This window comes from Nerophis lumbriciformis, linkage group LG12 (genome assembly GCF_033978685.3).
Source record: "Nerophis lumbriciformis linkage group LG12, RoL_Nlum_v2.1, whole genome shotgun sequence".
NCBI classification, from domain to species: domain Eukaryota; kingdom Metazoa; phylum Chordata; class Actinopteri; order Syngnathiformes; family Syngnathidae; genus Nerophis; species Nerophis lumbriciformis.
Window position 1 is genome coordinate 22,569,106 of NC_084559.2, and position 21,870 is coordinate 22,590,975.

The following is a 21,870-nucleotide window of genomic DNA, read 5'->3' on the forward strand; positions in this document are numbered from 1 at the left end:
ATAAAAATGTTTAAACGTAATATATTTTTATCCTTGTTATTTTTGATAGGTCAAACAATTTTAATAGTTATCGACAGACTGATACAAAACAGTTATATCATGATACAGTTTTTAGCCACATTGCCCAGTCCTAGATTCAATCCGATATTGATATCAGCTATCAGTCGAATATCATTCAAAGAGCATATCGGAATTTATGGGTATGGTGCATAAGTGTTGGCATTTCCTGTATGGGCGCTACTCTTCTGTTCGGCGTCGCTGCTTAATCCTTTCTCATACTACACACTAAACTGAGGTAGCAGCCTGCCTACACACATGAGGCATTCGGCGTGGAAGCAGACATTTAGTCAGACAAAAGTGCAATGCAGTCCAGACAAACGTGCTGTGCATGTCTGAAGAGGACTGTGTCAATTAAAACGCACGGGCAGGCAAAGTGCCGGAAAAAAACTAAACTTTGTTTTTTTTGGTGAACAAAATAGCAGATGACACTAAATCAATCTAGCTTCCTCAAAAGGAAGAGCATTTTGTGATGATGATATGTTTGGAAGGATGCAAATCATACATCTATTTTTCACACAACTCTGTCTCTGTTAGCTATCCAAATAAAAAGCTAACTATCTTACAGAGGAGAGTTGGAGATAGCATCCTTCGACAAGCCTCCACTTTAAATGCTACCACATAACACACATTGCCGTTAAAAGCAATGTCTTCTTTGCAAATTGAGCCAGTCTTGGACGTGTAAATGCATTTTTATCTTCCTGTTGCTCGGTGACTACCATCTTAGTCTCAATCCGGTGACCGATGACGTCCTATTATTGACAAATGAATTCCTTGGCGACAAACTTTATTAACGCTTTTTGTCGACAACATCAACAAAATTGTTGGACCCCTAATAGTTACTTTGATTTTAAACAAGTTGTACTTCTCAATGTTTCACGGAAAAAATGAGGCGCATCCTTGGGACTGGTGTAGAGTACGTTTACTACATTCTTTCAGATTTGACTGTGTCAGGGACACATAACGCATACCCAGCAACTTGACCTGACGAGTCATCGATTATCTCAACGATTGGTCGACTAGTCAGATTATGAAGCTTAAACCTACTCGGTGGCTCTAATGTGGCCATCTACTTTTAGATTCATCTTACGATATTGTAGGCATGTCCTAACTAACAAAGATTACTAATTCATTCAGAAATATGTATTTATACTAGAGCTGTCCGATATTATTGGTCTGCCAATATTATCGGCCGATAAATGCTTTAAAATGTACAAACCCGTTTCCATATGAGTTGGGAAATTGTGTTAGATGTAAATATAAACGGAATGATTTGCAAATCATTTTCAACCCATATTCAGTTGAATATGCTACAAAGACAACATATTTGATGTTCAAACTGATACATTTTTTTTTTTGTGCAAATAATCATTAACTTTAGAATTTGATGCCAGCAACACGTGACAAAGAAGTTGGGAAAGGTGGCAATAAATACTGATTAAGTTGAGGAATGCTCATCAAACACTTATTTGGAACATCCCACAGGTGTGCAGGCTAATTGGGAACAGGTGGGTGCCATGATTGGGTATAAAAAAGGCTTCCCAAAAAAATGCTCAGTCTTTCACAACATAGAATGGGGCGAGTTACACCCCTTTGTCCACAACTGCGTGAAGAAATAGTCAAACGGTTTAAGAACAACGTTTCTCAAAGTGCAATTGCAAGAAATTTAGGGATTTCAACATCTGCGGTCCATAATATCATCAAAAGGTTCAGAGAATCTGGAGAAATCACTCCACGTAAGCGGCATGGCCAGAAACCAACATTGAATGACCGTGACCTTCGATCCCTCAGGGGGTACTGCATCAAAAAAGCAACATCAATGTGTAAAGGATATCACCACATGGGCTCAGGAATACTTTAGAAAACCAGTCAGTAACTACAGTTGTTCGCTACATCTATAAGTGCAAGTTAAAACTCTACTATGGAAAGCGAAAGCCATTTATCAACAACACCCAGAAACGCCGCCGGCTTCGCTGGGCCCGAGCTCATCTAAGATGGACTGATGCAAAGTGGAAAACTGTTCTGTTGTCTGACGAAACCACATTTCCAAATTGCTTTGGAAACTGTGGACGTTGTGTCCTCCGGAACAAAGAGGAAAAGAACCATGCGGATTGTTCTAGGCGCAAAGTTCAAGAGCAAGCATCTGTGATAGAATGGGGGTGTATTAATGCCCAAGGCATGGGTAACTTACACATCTGTGAAGGCACCATTAATGCTGAAAAGGTACATATAGGTTTTGGAGCAACATATGTTGCCATCCAAGCAACGTTACCATGGACGCCCATGCTTATTTCAGCAAGACAATGCCAAGCCACGTGTTACATCAACGTGGCTTCATAGTAAAAGAGTGCGGGTACTAGACTGGGCTGCCTGTAGTCCAGACCTGTCTCCCATTGAAAATGAGTGGCACAATATGAAGCCTAAAATACCACAACCAAGCTGTACATCAAGCAAGAATTGGAAATAATTCCACCTGATAAGCTTCAAAAATTGGTCTCTTCAGTTCCCAAACGTTTACTGAGTGTTGTTAAAAGGAAAGGCCATGTAACACAGTGGTAAAAATGCCCCTTTGCCAACTTTTTTTTGCAATGTGTTGCTGCCATTAAATTCTAAGTTAATGATTATTTAAAAAAAAGAAAAAAAGAAAAAAAAAGAAGTTACTCAGTTCGAACATTAAATATCTTGTATTTGCAGTCTATTCAATTGAATATAGGTTGAAAAGGATTTGCATATCATTGTATCACGTTTTTATTTCCGAATTACACAACATGCCAACTTCACTGGTTTTAAGGTTTGTATAATTATAGTTTTAATTGAGCACAATTTTAGCTTTAGGGCGTAATCACTCTTCAATAATAGTACTGCGTACTTCAAAGCTCCTGGCATATTTGGTTAGCGTGAGTGCTCTGATATGTGCGCATTCGAGGCATGATTTGAAAGGGTGGGTCAGGATTTGCATTCACTCTCATACATGGCCACAATGAATCATAGCATCCAATTACCACGCACAGGTACAAAAACAAAACACCAAAAGTCAAAACAATCCAATCCATGACACACCCATGTTTGCATTATAAAAGACATGCTTAATGCAACTGCTGCTCTTACAAGTAATAACTGCCACTTAGTCTGGTTTATACTCTCCTGTCACGTAATTTGCTTAAGCAATGTTGTCTTGCCCCCTCCCCCTGGGTACCTTCCCGCAAGCCTTGCGTGCACCAACCTTCCAAAAATCCTAGCTTTGCGTCGGTGGCAACGGGGACCGCAGAGCTGTGATTGGTCTGCATTTGATGAGGAAGATCACCAAGCAACGGAGAGCAGACGTTGTGATGAAATGCACAAATTATTGCATGAAATAAAGCAAAGGTGATTAAACATTTGCATGAAAACTGATAGTGTAATTTATATACCGTATTTTTCGGACTATAAGTCCGTTTTTTTTCATAGTTTGGCTGGGCTCCAGTGCGACTTATATATGTTTTTTTCCTTCTTTATTATGCATTTTCGGCAGGTGCGACTTATACTCCGGTGCGACTTATACTCCGAAAAATACGGTATAGCCAACGACAGCTGCGGTTGCTCTTTCCGGAGACACTGCCCCTTAGTGTTTTGGAAGACAATTACAAGTCTAGCGCCACCCAACTATAAATCAAACAAGGTGCCGTCAGTGGGAACGCAAGCTATGTAAAGTGAGAGTATATTTCAACGACACCAAACGTCTTTTCGCGTTGTTTTGCCCATTTACTTGTCGGAATACCTCTGCAGACTTTATCTGTCCAGGTGAGATGGATGATTTATAATCTACAATAAACTTACAGGGAGCAGACAACTCAATGATGTAAAAAAAAGGACACACGGTAGTGATCACAGCGCCACTATAAATAGCTCATCTGTGTTAGCTCTTATAATAACAATATCACAAATACTTGGTTAAAGGGGAACATTATCACCAGACCTATGTAAGCGTCAATATATACCTTGATGTTGCAGAAAAAAGACCATATATTTTTTTAACCGATTTCCGAACTCTAAATGGGTGAATTTTGGCGAATTAAACGCCTTTCTAATATTCGCTCGGAGCGATGACGTCACAATGTGACGTCACAACGTGGCGTCACATCGGGAAGCAATCCGCCATTTTCTCAAACACCGAGTCAAATCAGCTCTGTTATTTTCCGTTTTTTCGACTGTTTTCCGTACCTTGGAGACATCATGCCTCGTCGGTGTGTTGTCGGAGGGTGTAACAACACCAACAGGGACGGATTCAAGTTGCACCAGTGGCCCAAAGATGCGAAAGTGGCAAGAAATTGGACGTTTGTTCCGCACACTTTACCGACGAAAGCTATGCTACGACAGAGATGGCAAGAATGTGTGGATATCCTGCGACACTCAAAGCAGATGCATTTCCAACGATAAAGTCAAAGAAATCTGCCGCCAGACCCCCATTGAATCTGCCAGTGTGTGAGCAATTCAGGGACAAAGGGCCTCGGTATCATGGCAAGCAATGGCGGCAGTTTGTTCCCGCAGACGAGCGAGCTAAACCCCCTGGATGTCTTGGCTCACACCGTCCCGAAGATGATCAAGAGAAGAATATCGACCCTAGCTACCCTGGCCTGCTGACATGAGGGTATGTCTACAGAATATATTAATTGATGAAAATTGGGCTGTCCGCACTCTCAAAGTGCATGTTGTTGCCAAATGTATTTCATATGCTGTAAAACTAGTTCATAGTTGTTAGTTTCCTTTAATGCCAAACAAACACATACCAATCGTTGGTTAGAAGGCGATCGCCGAATTCGTCCTCGCTTTCTCCCGTGTCGCTGGCTTTCGTGTCGTTTTCGTCGGTTTCGCTTGCATACGGTTCAAACCGATATGGCTCAATAGCTTCAGTTTCTTCTTCAATTTCGTTTTCGCTACCTGCCTCCACACTACAACCATCCGTTTCAATACATTCGTAATCTGTTGAATCGCTTAAGCCGCTGAAATCCGAGTCTGAATCCGAGCTAATGTCGTTATAGCTTGCTGTTCTTTCCGCCATGTTTGTTTGTGTGGGCTTCACTATGTGACGTCACAGGAAAATGGACGGGTGGTTAAAATCAGGCACTTTGAAGCTTTTTTTAGGGATATTGCATGATGGGTAAAATTTTGAAAAAAACTTCGAAAAATATAATAAGCCACTGGGAACTGATTTTTAATGTTTTTAACCATTCTGGAATTGTGATAATGTCCCCCTTTAATATTCAAGTCACAAAATGTAAATGGAGTATTGTTGGTGTTTTTTTAATGTTTATTTATTGGATTTTATGGGCGAAATAGTGGAGCTCTCTTTGGATCTGCTGTAAGTGGACTTTTACTTGTGTTTATTTAATAAACGCATTAAAATAAAACCCATCCAGCATTATGTCATGTCTTTGATTGATTGATTGATTGAAACGTTTATTAGTAGATTGCACAGTAAAGTACATATTCCGTACAATTGACCACTAAATGGTAACACCCGAATACATTTTTCAATTTATTTAAGTCGGGGTCCACTTAAATTGATTCATGATACAGATATATACTATTTTTATAATACAGTCATCACACAAGATAATCATCACAGTATATAAATTGAATTATTTACATTATTTACAATCCGGGGTGTGGGATATGGAGGGGGGAGGGGTTAAGTTTGGTTGGTATCAACACTTTAGTCATCAACAATTGCATCATCAGAGAAATTGACATTGGAACAGTGTAGGTCTGACTTGGTACATATGTACAGCAAGTATTGGACACAGAGAGAGAGATCAGAAATTTTAAGAAAAATTGACTACATTTGATTGTTTACATTTAATTATTTACATTCCGAAGAGGTATGATGAGGAAGGGAGGGTGTTAGTTTAGGGTTGAAGTTGTACTGCTGGCCCCACTATGGACTGGACTCTTACTATTATGTTGGATCCACTATGGACTGGACTCTCACAATATTATGTCAGACCCACTCGACATCCATTGCATTCGGTCTCCCCTAGAGGGGGGGGGGGGGGGGGGGGGGGGTTACCCACATATGCGGTCCTCTCCAAGGTTTCTCATAGTCATTTACATCGACGTCCCACTGGGGTGAGTTTTTCCTTGCCCTTATGTGGGCTTTGTACCGAGGATGTCGTTGTGGCTTGTGCAGCCCTTTGAGACACTTGTGATTTAGGGCTATATAAATAAACATTGATTGATTGATTGAAGTTGCCTGGAGGTGTACTTTTTGTGCGGTTTTGAAGGAGGATAGAGATGCCCTTTCTTTTACACCTGTTGGGAGTGCATTCCACATTGATGTGGCATAGAAAGAGAATGAGTTAAGACCTTTGTTAGATCGGAATCTGGGTTTAACGTGGTTAATATTGATAGTGAACGAAAAAAAAAAAAAGAAAAAAAAAGTGCAGTTCCCTTTTAAGACTGAAAATATTCCTCAAAATCAAGAAAATTCCAGTAATACAACAGTATAAAAGTGATGGGACAAGCACAAATACTCAATGTGAGTGCAGGCCAACTTGATCCTGGAGGGAGAAGGGAAATTATTTCCAAGTCCATAATGGACTTGGACATAAGACAAATGGCCTTTTGTGAGTCCTTAGTGCATTCGTGAGAAGACTGGCATAAAATAATTTGCATTGGCTACACAGTTGCATTTCTAATCAACTATGGACAAACCATCACTAATAGCTAAACATCTTTCCTAATGGATGACACCAGAAAAAAACTGGTTAGGGAGGCAGCCAGTAAGTAATAAACATGTATTTTTCTTCCAAGCATTGCTTATGTTCAACATACTGTATAAGGGCTGCACGAATGATCAACATCAATTCAAGATTGAAGTTTCAATAAATGCAAAAAACAAACAACTTGCACTTTGTAAAAGGTTTGGATTGTGACTAAGCCTAGGCCTATCAATGGTTAATAAGTCAATTAATCGAACGGTACATGAAAATGAAGTCGAAATACTTTGCTGCCATTGATAAATTGATATGTGTGTGTTTGTTTTCTTTGTCTCTCGCTTCAAACAGGGAGAAAGAAGTCCCACTCTGCATCGCTCTCTGCACCTGCATGGGTTTGTTTAAAGGGGAACATTATCACAATTTCAGAAGGGTTAAAACCATTAAAAATTATTTTATTTTTCAAAGTTTTTTTCAAAATTTTACCCATCACGCAATATCCCTAAAAAAAGCTTCAAAGTGCCTGATTTTAACCATCGTTATATACACACACCCGTCCATTTTCCTGTGACGTCACACAGTGATGCCAATACAAACAAACATGGCGGATAGAACAGCAAGGTATAGCGACATTAGCTCGGATTCAGACTCGGATTTCAGCGGCCTAAGCGATCCAACAGATTACGCATGTATTGAAACGGATGGTTGTAGTGTGGAGGCAGGTAGCGAAAACGAAATTGAAGAAGAAACTGAAGCTATTGAGCCATATCGGTTTGAACCGTATGCAAGCGAAACCGACGAAAACAACACGACAGCCAGCGACACGGGAGAAAGCGAGGACGAATTCGGCGATCGCCTTCTAACCAACGATTGGTATGTGTTTGTTTGGCATTAAAGGAAACTAACAACTATGAACTAGGTTTACAGCATATGAAATACATTTGGCAACAACATGCACTTTGAGAGTGCAGACAGCCCATTTCAGGCGCGCTAAGAACATATATTTTTCCACGATTTCAGCATTTTAAATGTGCTGTTTTTGTCCAGTAAGACACATACTGGCCTACAGTAACAGCTGAAGTGACCGATTAAAAAGATTTTAACTATTTAGGGGGTTTAGCTCGCTCGTCTGCGGGAACAAACTGCTGCCATTGCTTGCCGTGCTACAGAGGTCCTTTGTCCCTGAATAGCTCACACACTTCGGCAGATTCAATGGGGGTCTGGCGGCAGACTTCTTTGACTTTATCGTTGGAAATGCATCTGCTTTGAGTGTCGCAGGATATCCACACATTCTTGCCATCTCTGTCGTAGCATAGCTTTCGTCGGTAAAGTGTGCGGAACAAACGACTGACCATTTTGTCGGCTTTCCCCACACCCTCGTATTTTGAACAAATTTCGTCCAATTTCTTGCCACTTTCGCATCTTTGGGCCACTGGTGCAACTTGAATCAGTCCCTGTTCGTGTTGTTACACACTCCGACAACACACCGACTAGGCATGATTTCTCCAAGGTTACGGAAAACAGTCGAAAAAACGGAAAATAACAGAGCTGATTTGACTCGGTGTTTGTAATGTGTTTGAGAAAATGGCGGATTGCTTCCCGTTGTGACGTCATCGCTCCGAGAGTGAATAATAGAAAGGCGTTTAATTCGCCAAAATTCACCCATTTACAGTTCGGAAATCGGTTAAATAAATATATGGTCTTTTTTCTGCAACATCAAGGTATATATTGACGCTTACATAGGTCTAGTGATAATGTTCCCCTTTAACAGTAGAATTAACAGAATGTAGTGAGCCCTCTTTTCAGTCATTCACAAACTGTCTTGGTGGGTCGGAGAGTGGGGGCGTTGGCTTACAAGATTTAACAGACATAACAGCCCTACTCGCGAAGAGGAACAAATGTGATTACAAAGCCAAATGTCCCGTTGTTGGAATATTTCATCTTAAAATCGAACGGGCAATATGAGCCCATTAACACGGAGGAACAAGCGAGAATGCCCTGATGGCAACAAAAACAAAAGCCAACGTACGTTCTCGTTTTTCCAACTGAAAAAAAAAAAAAGTGATTTTAAAATGTTCAATATTTATTTAAGTAAAATTTTTACTGAAAAAGATGAGTCCATTTTAATTGTATTAAAACTATTTACCTTCCAATTACAATACAATAGTAAAACAATGATATCCTTTCAAATGGATATTTGCAATACTATTATACATTACAGTGCCTAAATTGGTCATAAAATAATGTCAACGATAATACTGTTTATCGGCAATAACTTTTGGGAAAATACATTTTCCAGCACAATTTGAAAAATAACCTCACTGTGTCGTTTTTATTGGTTATTTCATCAGTTTAAGAGCATGGTGGAGAAAAAAGGTCCACGTCTGTCTGCATAAAGCCAAATAAATTTGAAAGCAGATTATTGCATATTGTTTAAATGTGTGGCACCATTAAACACATTAATATTTTGATTGACAGTTTAAAAGTAACATGTCTTACTTCACTTGTTATTTTCACAGTTTTATGCATTTATATGTATGGAATTTAAAAAAAATTGCAAACCGAATCGCAATCACAAATTGAGAAAATGGATACTTGTGTTAAACAATGACAACGTGTCAAATCATAAGGTTCATGCATTTTGGAGTGAGCTTTGGATGTCTATCAGGGTTTCCCCTAGATTACCACCATATACGTGGTGGTGGGGACGTTGCTAGGGGCATGGTCAATATAACATCATAATTTTGAATTTGCAATGATCCATATATTTTCTTTAAAAAGGCTAAACCATTGTTTTATGTATATTTAAAAAAAGTAGTGCTATTAGTTATTAATACCATTAATAATATTAATATTAAAAACATTTTCTCATATCATCAGAATCACAATTACAATCAGCTTTAATACAAGTAATTTGACTTGGGAGACTGTGCTTTTTTTGTTCAATGCAGTTTCAATTGTTGCTGCTTGTTGTAAAAGGTAACACAGGCTACAATTTATTATGCCCTCACTGAATGTTACAATTTAGTTGGCCAAATATGTAAACAGTGTTGCTGCAGTCGGCCGCAATACACCGCTTCCCACCTACAGCTTTCTTCTTTGCTGTCTCCATTGTTCATTGAACAAATTGCAAAAGATTCACCAACACAGATGTCCAGAATACTGTGGATTTTTGCGATGAAAACAGACGACTTAATAGCTGGCCACCATGCTGTCCCAAAATGTCCTCTACAATCCGTAACGTCACACGCTGACGTCATCATACCGAGACGTTTTCAGCAGGATATTTCGCACAAAATTAAAAATTGCACTTTAGTAAGCGAACCCGGCCGTATTGGCATGTGTTGCAATGTTAAGATTTCATTATTGATATATAAACTATCAGACTGCGTGGTCGGTAGTAGTGGGTTTCAGTAGGCCTTTAAGAATCACATTAGATTCCTAATATAATTTAAAATAAACTGAAAAAAGCAACACAATTATGCAGGGTAAACGTTGAGCTCTAATGCCACTGGCTTAAAGAGGAACTACAATTTTTGGGGGAATTTTGCCCTTCGTTTCCAATCATTATGAGAGACAGGAAGACAAGTTTTTTTTTTTTATTATTAGTTTTTAAGTCTAACATATAATAATCGGCTCATTCTTGGTGGTTAGCAAAGCAGCTAGCGGGAGCAATACATTCTACTTCTAAATCACTGTAAAAAAACATTCAAAAACCGTCAAAAAAAAAGAAAGAAGTCTGTTCCTGTCTATTATGATTGTGAACGATAGGCAACATTTCCAAAAAAGTGCAGTTACTCTTTAATACTAACGTACAATGGACTGGCTCATAGACAAGCTAACTCAAATAAGCATGGCCGATCGCAGGCACATATACTGTATATAAACTATCCTTCACACTAACATTCATATCTATGGACAATTTGCAGTCTCCAATGAACCGAACATACATATTTTTGGAATGTGGGAGGAAACTGGAGTGTCCAGAGAAAACCCACACAACGCACGGGGACAAATACACACTCCACAGAGACGTCCAAAAGGAGGTTTGAAGACGCTTAGGCGTAAAGTAGACTTTATTGACCGTAGTAATGTCAAAAGATTTAGGGTAGTTAACACCGGATTGGACAAGAAATGCATTAATTCGCTTAAACTCCCTTTTTCTTCTTACTTTTGCTGGGTGTCAACTTTGTTTCTGTGCGCGACCAGCTGAAGCAATTTAGATGCGCTTTTTTTGTTTTTATTTTCAAAATTAAGCAATGAGGAAGGTGTTTATGATATTTGAGCTGTTTTTTTCGAACTTATTAAAGCCATGTACATCCATCCCATCCATCCATTTTCTACCGCTTATTCCCTTTTGGGGTCGCGGGGGGCGCTGGAGCCTATCTCAGCTACAATCGGGCGGAAGGCGGGGTACACCCTGGACAAGTCGCCACCTCATCGCAGGGCCATTCTTAAAATACCTGTATATCACCTAAATTTGTTTACATGTTAAAAAAAAGCTTTCATGGGAAAAAAAAAAGTGTGGTTTTGCGCCACGATCGTTTACATGTAGGGAAAACCCTGTCTATGTCTCAGGGGTTTTTTTTAGTTGTGAAGTCACAGCGAGGTGGACGTACTTATTTGGACATAAAGTTGATTTGATTTGATTTGATTTGATAAGTCAAGCTCTGAGCCAGAAGAGGACGACCAACATTTATTTTCTACGCTTTGAGCCTTGCAGCTTATAAAACTGCGGCTAATTTATAGATTGTTCTTCGCCAACAGCGATTATATTTAGTATTCAACAAATAGTTTACAACAGACACTGAAAAAGTGTGTGATTGTTTGTGCTATGGTGCCATCTTTTGGAAAAGTTTACGCACTGCAAGTGCTGCGGTGTGAACCTCGAAAGTAGAGGTGTAACGATCAATCGATACATTGATAAATAGATTTATATTCCTACATTTCAATAATCTATCTGTGCTCTGCAAGTTGGCCTTCCGTAAGATGGTATCAATCAGAGATCGTTTTAAAAGGGAATCGATCGATTTTATCGATACTGAAAAAAGGAAAACAATGAATCTAAGAACGACAGACTTAATATGACGTTAAACAATTATTAAAATACGGACGTTAAACGTAAAGTCTATTTTTACCTTCTGTGACGTCACCAAACAAAAACGACGGATATCGATGTTGGCTGAGAAAGGTCACACAAACGCAAACGTCGCAAGAATCACAAGACAATACAGTACGATTGCAAAAGTCATAAAAATACAAACAACACACAACATAATCATTTAAAGGCCTACTGAAACCCACTACTACCGACCACGCAGTCTGATAGTTTATATATCAATGATGAAATCTTAACATTGCAACACATGCCAATACAGCAATTTTAAATTTTGTGCGAAATATCCTGCTGAAAACGTCTCGGTATGAGGACGCCTGCGCGTGACGTCACGGATTGTAGAGGAAATTTTGGGACAGCATGGTGACCAGCTATTAAATCGTCTGTTTTCATCGCAAAATTCCACAGTATTCTAGACATCTGTGTTGGTGAATCTTTTGCAATTTGCTCAATGAACAATGGAGACAGCAAAGAAGAAAGCTGTAGGTGGGAAGCGGTGTATTGCGGCAGGTGTTGTGCCGGATAACGCACCCCCGCCGTAGAATGCACCCCTTGACTGTTGTGCCAGATAACACAGCCGGTGTTTCATTGTTTACATTCCCGAAAGATGACAGTCAAGCTTTACCATTGGCCTGTGGAGAACTGGGACAACAGAGACTCTTACCAGGAGGACTTTGAGTTGGATGCGCAGACGCGGTACCGTGAGTACGCATGCAGCTGCGGCTTCCAAACATTTGATCGCTTGCCCGTACGTGCGTGCCGCTATGTGCATGTCACGTACGTAACTTTGGGGAAATATATGTGCTGTATGAACTTTGGGGAGGTGAACGGTACTTTGGGCTGTGGGATTCAGTGTGTTGTGCAGGTGTTTGAGTTGTATTGGCGGGTTATATGGACGGGAGGGGGGAGGTGTTTGTTATGCGGGATTAATTTGTAGCATATTAAATATAAGCCTGGTTGTGTTGTGGCTAATAGAGTATATATATGTCTTGTGTTTATTTACTGTTTTAGTCATTCCCAGCTGAGTATCAAGTCCCACCCGCCTCTCACAGCATCTTCCTTATCTGAATCGCTCCCACTGCCCTCTAGTCCTTCACTCTCACTTTCCTCATCCACAAATCTTTCATCCTCGCTCAAATTAATGGGGAAATCGTCGCTTTCTCGGTCCGAATCGCTCTCGCTGCTGGTGGCCATAATTGTAAACAATGTGCAGATGTGAGGAGCTCCACAACCTGTGACGTCACGCTACTCGTCTGCTACCTCCGGTACAGGCAAGGCTTTTTTTATCAGCGACCAAAAGTTGCGAACTTTATTGTCGATGTTCTCTACTAAATCCTTTCAGCAAAAATATGGCAATATCGCGAAATGATCAAGTATGACACATAGAATGGACCTGCTATCCCCGTTTAAATAAGAAAATCGCATTTCAGTAGGCCTTTAGAGTAGCAACACAACTTTAGGCTACTTAAGACAAGACTGACGCACCGGGAGTGTCAGCGAGGCACATTAGGCATTAGCGCTTATGATAACAATATCACCAATATTTGGTTACTAATCACCAAATTGATTCCCGGGCGCGGCCACCGTTGCTGTTCACTGCTCCCCTCACCTCCCAGGGGGTGATCAAGGGTGATGGGTCAATTGCAGAGAATAATTACGCCACACCTAGTGTGTGTGTGACAATCCTTGGCACTTTAACTTTTTATTGTTGCCACTTTTTCAATGGTTATCGGATTGTATGGGCGGAATAGTGGAGCTTCCATTGGATTTTAATTAACGTATTATTATTTAATATTCAGAATTCACAAAAAACATTCGTCGTCATGTATTTCATAATGATTGTGAACAATAGGCAAAATTCCCCCCAAAAATGCAGTTTCCCTTTAAGAGTGTCTGTTAGTATTTGCTTACAAAAGCATTATTTTTTATTGATTCGGTTTCACAAATTCCTCATTAAATTTATCAAAATCAATATGAATTATTGAGTATGTTTAGCTGATTGAAGAGCTAGCTTCCGTAGCAGGGTCCATGACGATGACTTCTGTTTTGTTTGATCAGCCGTTTTACAGGCACTGTTTGAAAACAAATAAGGTATGTGAATAAACATTCACAAAATGTTTCTGTGTAAACAACTCATTTCACAACGTATATAGCTGTGGCTTTTATATGGAAAACTATATTTTTCACTTTTATTTTATTATTAATTTAGTGCAGGGTTCGGCAAACAAAAACGTTGAAAGAGCCATATTGGACCAAAAAGACAAAAAACAAATCTGTCTGGAGCCGCAAAAAATGAAGAGCCTTATTTAAGTCTTATAATGAAGGCAACAAATGGCGTAAGTGTCTATATTAGCTATAATAGCCTACTATCAAAATGACCTTAAAAGTCTTATATAAGTGTTTTAATGAAGACAACACATGATGTGTCTATATTACTGTAATAGCCTACTACCAACATGACTATGTGTCGCAGGCTGAAGCAAATCTTCCTTGACAGAAATGTTGAAATTCAATATTTATTCTACACATTTTTACAACATTGGAAACAATTAGTAAATCAGAGGCTACTCAGAAGGTGAGATAACTCCTGGAAATGACTGGCTTTTAATGGCCAAAAAGGTATAGATGTGTGTCCATCCATCCATTTTCTACCGCTTATTCCCCTTTGGGGTCGCTGGAGCCTATCTCAGCTACAATCGGGCGGAAGGCGGGGTACACTCTGGACAAGTCGCCACCTCATCGCAGGGCCAACACAGATAGACAGACAACATTCACACTCACATCCACACACTAGGGCCAATTTAGTGTTGCCAATCAACTTATCCCCAGGTGCATGTCTTTGGAAGTGGGAGGAAGCCGGAGTACCCGGAGGGAACCCACGCAGTCACGGGGAGGACATGCAAACTCCACACAGAAAGATCCCGAGCCCGGGATTGAACCCAAGACTACTCAGGACCTTCGTATTGTGAGGCAGATGCACTAACCCCTCTGCCACCGTGAAGCCCTAGATGTGTGTGTCTAAGTTAAAGGAAACAGCAGGCTGTCTTCTTTTAATAGATTTATTACAATCTTTGGCAAGCTAGGTAATATTTGCTGTGGTCTGGAACAACATGGCACAAACAACTATCAGAAATGCAGCCAATACTACTTACAGATAATGTGTCATGAGACATGCAAAACTAAATCATATACAAAAAGGATAAAAGTAAAGGATATTAAACGAGCTAAAATATACCTACAAACGAGGCATAATGATGCAATATGTACATACAGCTAACCTAAATAGCATGCTAGCATGGGTTACCTTGCAGTCATGCACTGATCAAATATGCCTGATTAAAACTCCAACAAGTCAATAACATCAACAAAGCGCACCTTTGTGCATTCACGCACAGTATAAAACGGTTAGTGGACAAAATGAGACAAGGAAGGAGTGGAAGATTTTACATGTAAACAAACTGTTGCATCACAGTCCACACGATGGTGAGTTCAAGAACCGCTAAAATGAGTATGACAAAATTATGTTCACCAAATACTCTCATCAGTGAAGCATACACACAAACATATTAAACAATGGGCTTTCTAACAATTGGGAGGGTTTGTGTCATGTTTGTCCTCAAACAAAAAACATACTAAAAGAAAAACATAATTTTCCCCCCATCTTTTTCCATTTTTAATCCTTTTTTAAAAATGCTCCAAGGAGCCACTAGGGCAGCACTAAAAAGCTGCATGCGGCTCGAGAGAAGCGGGCTCCTGACCCCGATTTAGTGGGTGCTGCTCATATAACAGTGCGCTATATGGTCCGAAAAATATAGCAAGTTAGATGATACATTATGTTTGCTGAGATGAACGCACGCAGCATATTACAGAACACAAATTACAACTGTGGAACTATGAGCAACCCAAAGGACGTGTGACAAATCAATTGGAGTAACAAAGAACCACAAATATACAATCAAGGTACTCCTTCCACTAACTTAAACACACACATAGAATTACAAGAACATTGATTGCACACCATACAGAATAAGAACACCACAAAATAGCATACAGAGAGTTGTATTTACCAAGAAAATAGGCCATGAAGGAGCTGTTTGGAAACAAAAGATATGTCCACAAACCAAAGGAGTGGTGAAGATAACTTGCAGAGTCAAATAGGCGTATCTAGGCAAAGAGGTGAGGCTATGTGGCAAGATTTATAAAAACTGTTTACCAGTGTAATCATGGCTCTTCCTGGAAACTCTATTGATATGAATGGACAGCGACACCAGCTGGTGTAACCATCCCATGTGGTATATTAGTAATATGATGTACAGCAGTGTTTTTCAACCACTGTGCCGCGTGAGATACAGTCTAGTGTGGCGTCTGAGATTATGTAATTTCACCTAATTGGGTTAAAAATCAGTCATTATAATCCGCAAATACTGTGCTGTTCTTAAATGTCGGTGCTGTCTAGAGTGCAGCAGAGTAACCATGTTATACTCTTCCATATCAGTAGGTGGCAGCAGGTAGCTAATTGCTTTGTAGTTGTCGGGAACATGGTTTGTTGTCGTGATCACAATATGCAGAGACAGCAGGAGGCAGCAGACAGGTAAAAAGGTATCTAATGCTTAAACCAAAAGTAAACAAAAAGGGGGATGCTACTAAGAAAAGGCATTTAAGCTTAAGGAAGGCTATGCAATCCGAAACTAGAACTGAACTGGCTGCAAAGTAAAGAAAAACAGAATGCTGGACGACAGCAAAAACTTACAGCGTGTGGAGCTGAGACGGCGTCCACAAAGTACATCCGTACATGACATGACAATCAACAATGGAATAGCAACAACTTAAAAAGTCTTGATTTCTAAAACTAAGCAGGTGGGAGGAATAGCGCTTAAAAGGAAGACATGAAACTGCTACAGGAAAAGCCACCAAAATAGGAGCGCAAGACAAGAACTAAAACACTACACACAAGAAAACACCAAAAAACTCCAATTAAGTCACAGCGTGATGTGACAGGTCATGACAGTACACTTACTCTGAGACAAGAGCTATAGTTGAGCATGGTTGGTTATGGTTTAAATTCATATACAACAATTGCAAGAACGACTTTTTACTGTCAATATCGGCTTACTGAGTTGAATTTTTTAAATGTTTTCTGCTGGTGGTGTGCCTCCGGATTTTTGCAATGAATAAAAAATGTGACTTGGCTCAAAAAAAGGTTGAAAAATACGGAGGCCCTAAAGGGACATGGAGGGGAAAAAATATTTTGCGAGATCTCGCAAAAGGTTTTTTTCCTATGTCAGTGAACCGGAAGTAAAACAAACAGCGATGGTGAACCGGAAGTGAAACAGACAAAGCGATGGAGGACCCTACCCATCATCCGTGGGAGAAGTTTATTGATTTCTATTTTAAAGCTCTAAATCGACCTCCATGGTTGCAACTGACGTATTATGGTCCCACAACAGAGCACAGATGATGGGTAGGGATCCCACATGCTCCGGCTCCTCCATCGCTGTGTCTGTTTCACTTCCGGTTTACCATTGCGGTGTCTGTTTTACTTCCAGTTCACTGACATAGGAAAAAAACCTTTTGCGAGATCTCGCAAAAAAGTTATGCGAGATCTCGCAAAAAAGTATTGCGAGATCTCGCCATACTTGCCAACCCTCCTGATTTTTTCGGGAGACTCCCGAATTTCAGTGCCCCTCCCGAAAATCTCCCGGGGCAACCATTCTCCCGAATTTCTCCCGATTTTCACCCGGACAACAATATTGAGGGCGTGCCGTGATGGCACTGCCTTTAGCGTCCTCTACAACCTGTCGTCGCGTCCGCTTTTTCTCCATACAAACAGCGTGTCAGCCCAGTCACATGTTGTATGCGGCTTCTACAGACACACGTAAGTGACTGAAAGACATACTTGATCAACAGACATACAGGTCACACTGAGAGTGGCCATATAAACAACTTTAACACTGTTACAAATATGCGCCACACTGTGAACCCACACCAAACAAGAATGACAAACACATTTCGGGAGAACATCCGCACCGTAACACAACATAAACACAACAGAACAAATACCCAGAATCCCTTACAGCCCTAACTCTTCCGGGCTACAATATACACCCCCCCCCCCCCCCCCCCCAACCACGCCTCCTCCGCCCCCCAATCTCCCGAATTCGAAGGTCTCAAGGTAAGTATGGATCTCGCAAAAAAGTATCGCTAGATCTGACAAAAAAGTATTGTGAAATCTGGCAAAAAAGTATTGAAAGATCTGGCAAAAAAGTGTTGCGAGATCTGGCAAAACATTTTTTTCCCCTCTATGTCCCTTTAGGGGCTCTGTAGAAAAACACTGATGTACAGTACTTTTATCAATTAAATTTTGGACTCTTGTCTTCCTTCTAAATTCTGAACACATAATTTTAAGGACACGCCATGCCCCATCTCAACCATGTGCAAATTGTAGTGTTAATAAAAAGGAGTGTAAATATTTGCAGAGTCAAAACTTTTAATCTTGTTTACAACATTCTATTCATAGCCAACTGTAAGAAATGGGAGTCTCCCTTCTCCACTGGTGCAGGGTAGACCATGCCAAACCCCAAACCCCACCCGTGTGATTATTATAAGTCGCCTGCACCACTGTACTAAATTAATTGACCATATCATTATGTGCATTGCTTCTCCACATCTTTTAAGCAAAATGCAAACATTTGCTAACTATACTAGCTTAGCCTGCATTTTTTGGGGGGCCAAAACGCCTGACTTTCTCACAGAGCCCGCCATGTCCCTTTAGGGGACATGGCGGGGAAAAAATGTTTTACTTTTTGCGAGATCTCACAATACTTTTTTCACTGACATAGGAAAAAAACCTTTTGCAAGATCTCGCAAAAAAATATTGCGAGATCTCGCAAAAAAGTATAGCGAGATCTCGCAAAAAAGCATAGCGAGATCTCGCAAAAAAGCATGGCGAGATCTCACAAAAAAGCATCGCGAGATCTCGCAAAAACGTATGGCTAGATCTCGCAAAAACGTATGGCGAGATCTCGCAAAAACGTATGGCGAGATCTCGCAAAAACGTATGGCGAGATCTCGTAAAAACGTATGGCGAGATCTCGTAAAAACGTATGGCGAGATCTCGTAAAAACGTATGGCGAGATCTCGTAAAAACGTATGGCGAGATCTCGCAAAAACATATGGCGAGATCTCGCAAAAACGTATGGCGAGATCTCGCAAAAACGTATGGCGAGATCTCGCAAAAACTTATTGCGAGAAAAATGTTTTACTTTTTGCGAGATCTCACAATACTTTTTTCACTGACATAGGAAAAAAACCTTTTGCAAGATCTCGCAAAAAAATATTGCGAGATCTCGCAAAAAAGTATAGCGAGATCTCGCAAAAAAGCATAGCGAGATCTCGCAAAAAAGCATGGCGAGATCTCGCAAAAAAGCATGGCGAGATCTCACAAAAAAGCATCGCGAGATCTCGCAAAAACGTATGGCTAGATCTCGCAAAAACGTATGGCGAGATCTCGCAAAAACGTATGGCGAGATCTCGCAAAAACGTATGGCGAGATCTCGCAAAAACGTATGGCGAGATCTCGCAAAAACGTATGGCGAGATCTCGTAAAAACGTATGGCGAGATCTCGTAAAAACGTATGGCGAGATCTCGCAAAAACGTATGGCGAGACCTCGCAAAAACATATGGCGAGATCTCGCAAAAACGTATGGCGAGATCTCGCAAAAACGTATGGCGAGATCTCGCAAAAACGTATGGCGAGATCTCGCAAAAACTTATTGCGAGATTTTGCAAAAACGTATCTCGAGATCTCGCAAAGCATCGCTAGATCGCGCAAAAAAGTATTGCGAGATCTCGCAAAAAAGTATCGCGAGATCTCGCAAAAAAGTATCGCGAGATCTCGCAAAAAAGTATAGCAAGATCTCGCAAAAAAGCATGGCGAGATCTCGCAAAAAAGCACGGCGAGATCTCGCAAAAACGTATGGCGAGATCTCGCAAAAACGTATGGCTAGATCTCGCAAAAACGTATGGGTAGATCTCGCAAAAACGTATGGCGAGATCTCGCAAAAACGTATGGCGAGATCTCGCAAAAAAGTATCGCCAGATCTCGCAAAAAAAGTATCGCCAGATCTCGCAAAAAAGTATCGCCAGATCTCGCAGAAAAGTATCGCCAGATCTCGCAAAAAAGTATCGCCAGATCTCGCAAAAAAGTATCGCGAGGTCTCGCCAAAACGTATGGCGAGATCTCGCAAAAAAGTATCGCGAGATCTCGCAAAAAAAGTATTCCCAGACCTCACAAAAAAGTATCGCCAGATCTCGCAAAAAAATATCGCCAGATCTCGCAAAAACATATGGCGAGATCTCGCAAAAAAGTATTGCGATATCTAGCAAAAAGTATCGCGAGATCTCGCAAAAGTACAAAAAAAATGGTTTTCCCTCCATGTCCCTTTAGGGGCTCCGTAGAAAAACACTGATGTGCAGTACTTTTATCAATTCTGTTTTGGACAAATTCTGAACACATCATTTCATGAAAATGTCATGCCCCATGTCATTGTGTGCAAATTCTAGTGTTAGTAAAAAGGAGTGTAAATGTTTGCAGAGTCAAAACTTTTAATCTCGTTTACAACATTCTATTCATAGCCAACTGTAAGAAATGGGAGTCTCCCTTCTCCACTGGTGCAGGGTACACCATGCCAAACCCCAAATCCCACCCGCGTGATTATTGTAAATCGCCTGCACCACTGTACTAAATTAATTGACCATATCATTATCTGCATTGCTTCTCTTTCTCGTCTTTTAAGCAAAACGCGAACATTTGCTAACTATACCAGCTAGCTTAGCCTGCATTTTTTTTTTTTTTAGCCAAAACGCCCGACTTTCTCACAGACCTCGCTTATATATAAAAAACTCAACGTGCACAACCTTGACATCGAGTTCTCCCCAGTCTCCACACGCTTTACCAGCTTTTCCACGTTTTAAGGAACGTCGTCGAACAAAGGCACTTGGAGTAAAAAGATCGGCTGTCATATGAAGTAGCTAGGATGCTACATGCTAACCATCCCATGTAAACCAACGCGGGTGGCTAACGCTAGCATGTGCTAGCCCGCTAGCACGGCGAGTGCCACCTATTACTGAAAGTAAGACGAACACACACCGGCGTGACCGTGCGTCCACGCCACAATAATACAAATTAAAAATTAAAAAACCCACCCGACTTACCGTGCTGCAGATTATAACACTAAACGTTGTCCATATTCCCCCTTCGCGGTTCGCTAACAGCCACGGCCAGGCCTCCCCCCCTCGCTCCAGTCCAGATGTGTCAGACAGTTGCTGCTGCAATTTTTGCATCAACAGGAAGTGTTCTTTTGGCTCTTTGCATTCATTCTATCCGTCAGTTTCGCAGCGGCGGCGGCCCCTCCCTTGCTCATGCGAGCGCAATGTATAGAGACACAATGTTCCCGAATCACACACACACACGCCGTGCAAAAGTCATACGCACCATAGCAAACGGAGGGTAGCCGGGATCCGGTAAAGTGGCCTTGCGAGTACTCATGTCTCCTCGCTTCCTAGTTCTGCACCCGTGGCGTGCAAGTCTATATATTTATATAAATATGCATGCGTGGGGTAATGCAGTCTGCTGACATTCCACAACCCCAGACTCAGCCAAGACTGTGTCACGCGTGTGCAACCTCAACACTTATTTATCGGCAACTTTTATTAACTTAACCTTATATTTATTTATTAGTCCACCTTCGGTAAACGTGCACGATAAAGCTGCAACTATGCATTACATTAAATGAATTTGCTTAGCACATTATTGTTGTATGACAACCAAAGAGTGGATTAGTATTTACATTTATTTATATAACATGTTATTTTTTTGTATGATCATTAAAATACGTACATTCACTTCTGCACATATACCACAGAGCGGCGCCAGAGACTAAACCAGTGATTGCATTACACCTAGTGTGTGTGTGTGACAATCATTGGTCTTTAACTTAACTTTA

The 21,870-nt window shown here is 40.7% G+C and overlaps 1 protein-coding gene across 3 annotated transcripts in view; it reads right to left on the reverse strand.

Moving 5' to 3' along the window:
- The window catches only part of zbtb34 (zinc finger and BTB domain containing 34), a 55,034-nt gene extending 33,503 nt beyond the window's left edge, over nt 1-21,531 (reverse strand). For 2 of the 3 annotated variants that reach the window (XR_009817852.1, XM_061986105.1), the window contains exon 1: nt 21,080-21,352. Coding sequence is in view for 2 of the 3 variants with exons in the window: in XM_061986105.1 (XP_061842089.1) it covers nt 21,080-21,208 (129 nt within the window). In the remaining variant the exon portion in view is untranslated. The other variant, XM_061986106.1, reaches the window with a different exon arrangement.
- Nucleotides 21,532-21,870: the final 339 nt, after the last annotated feature.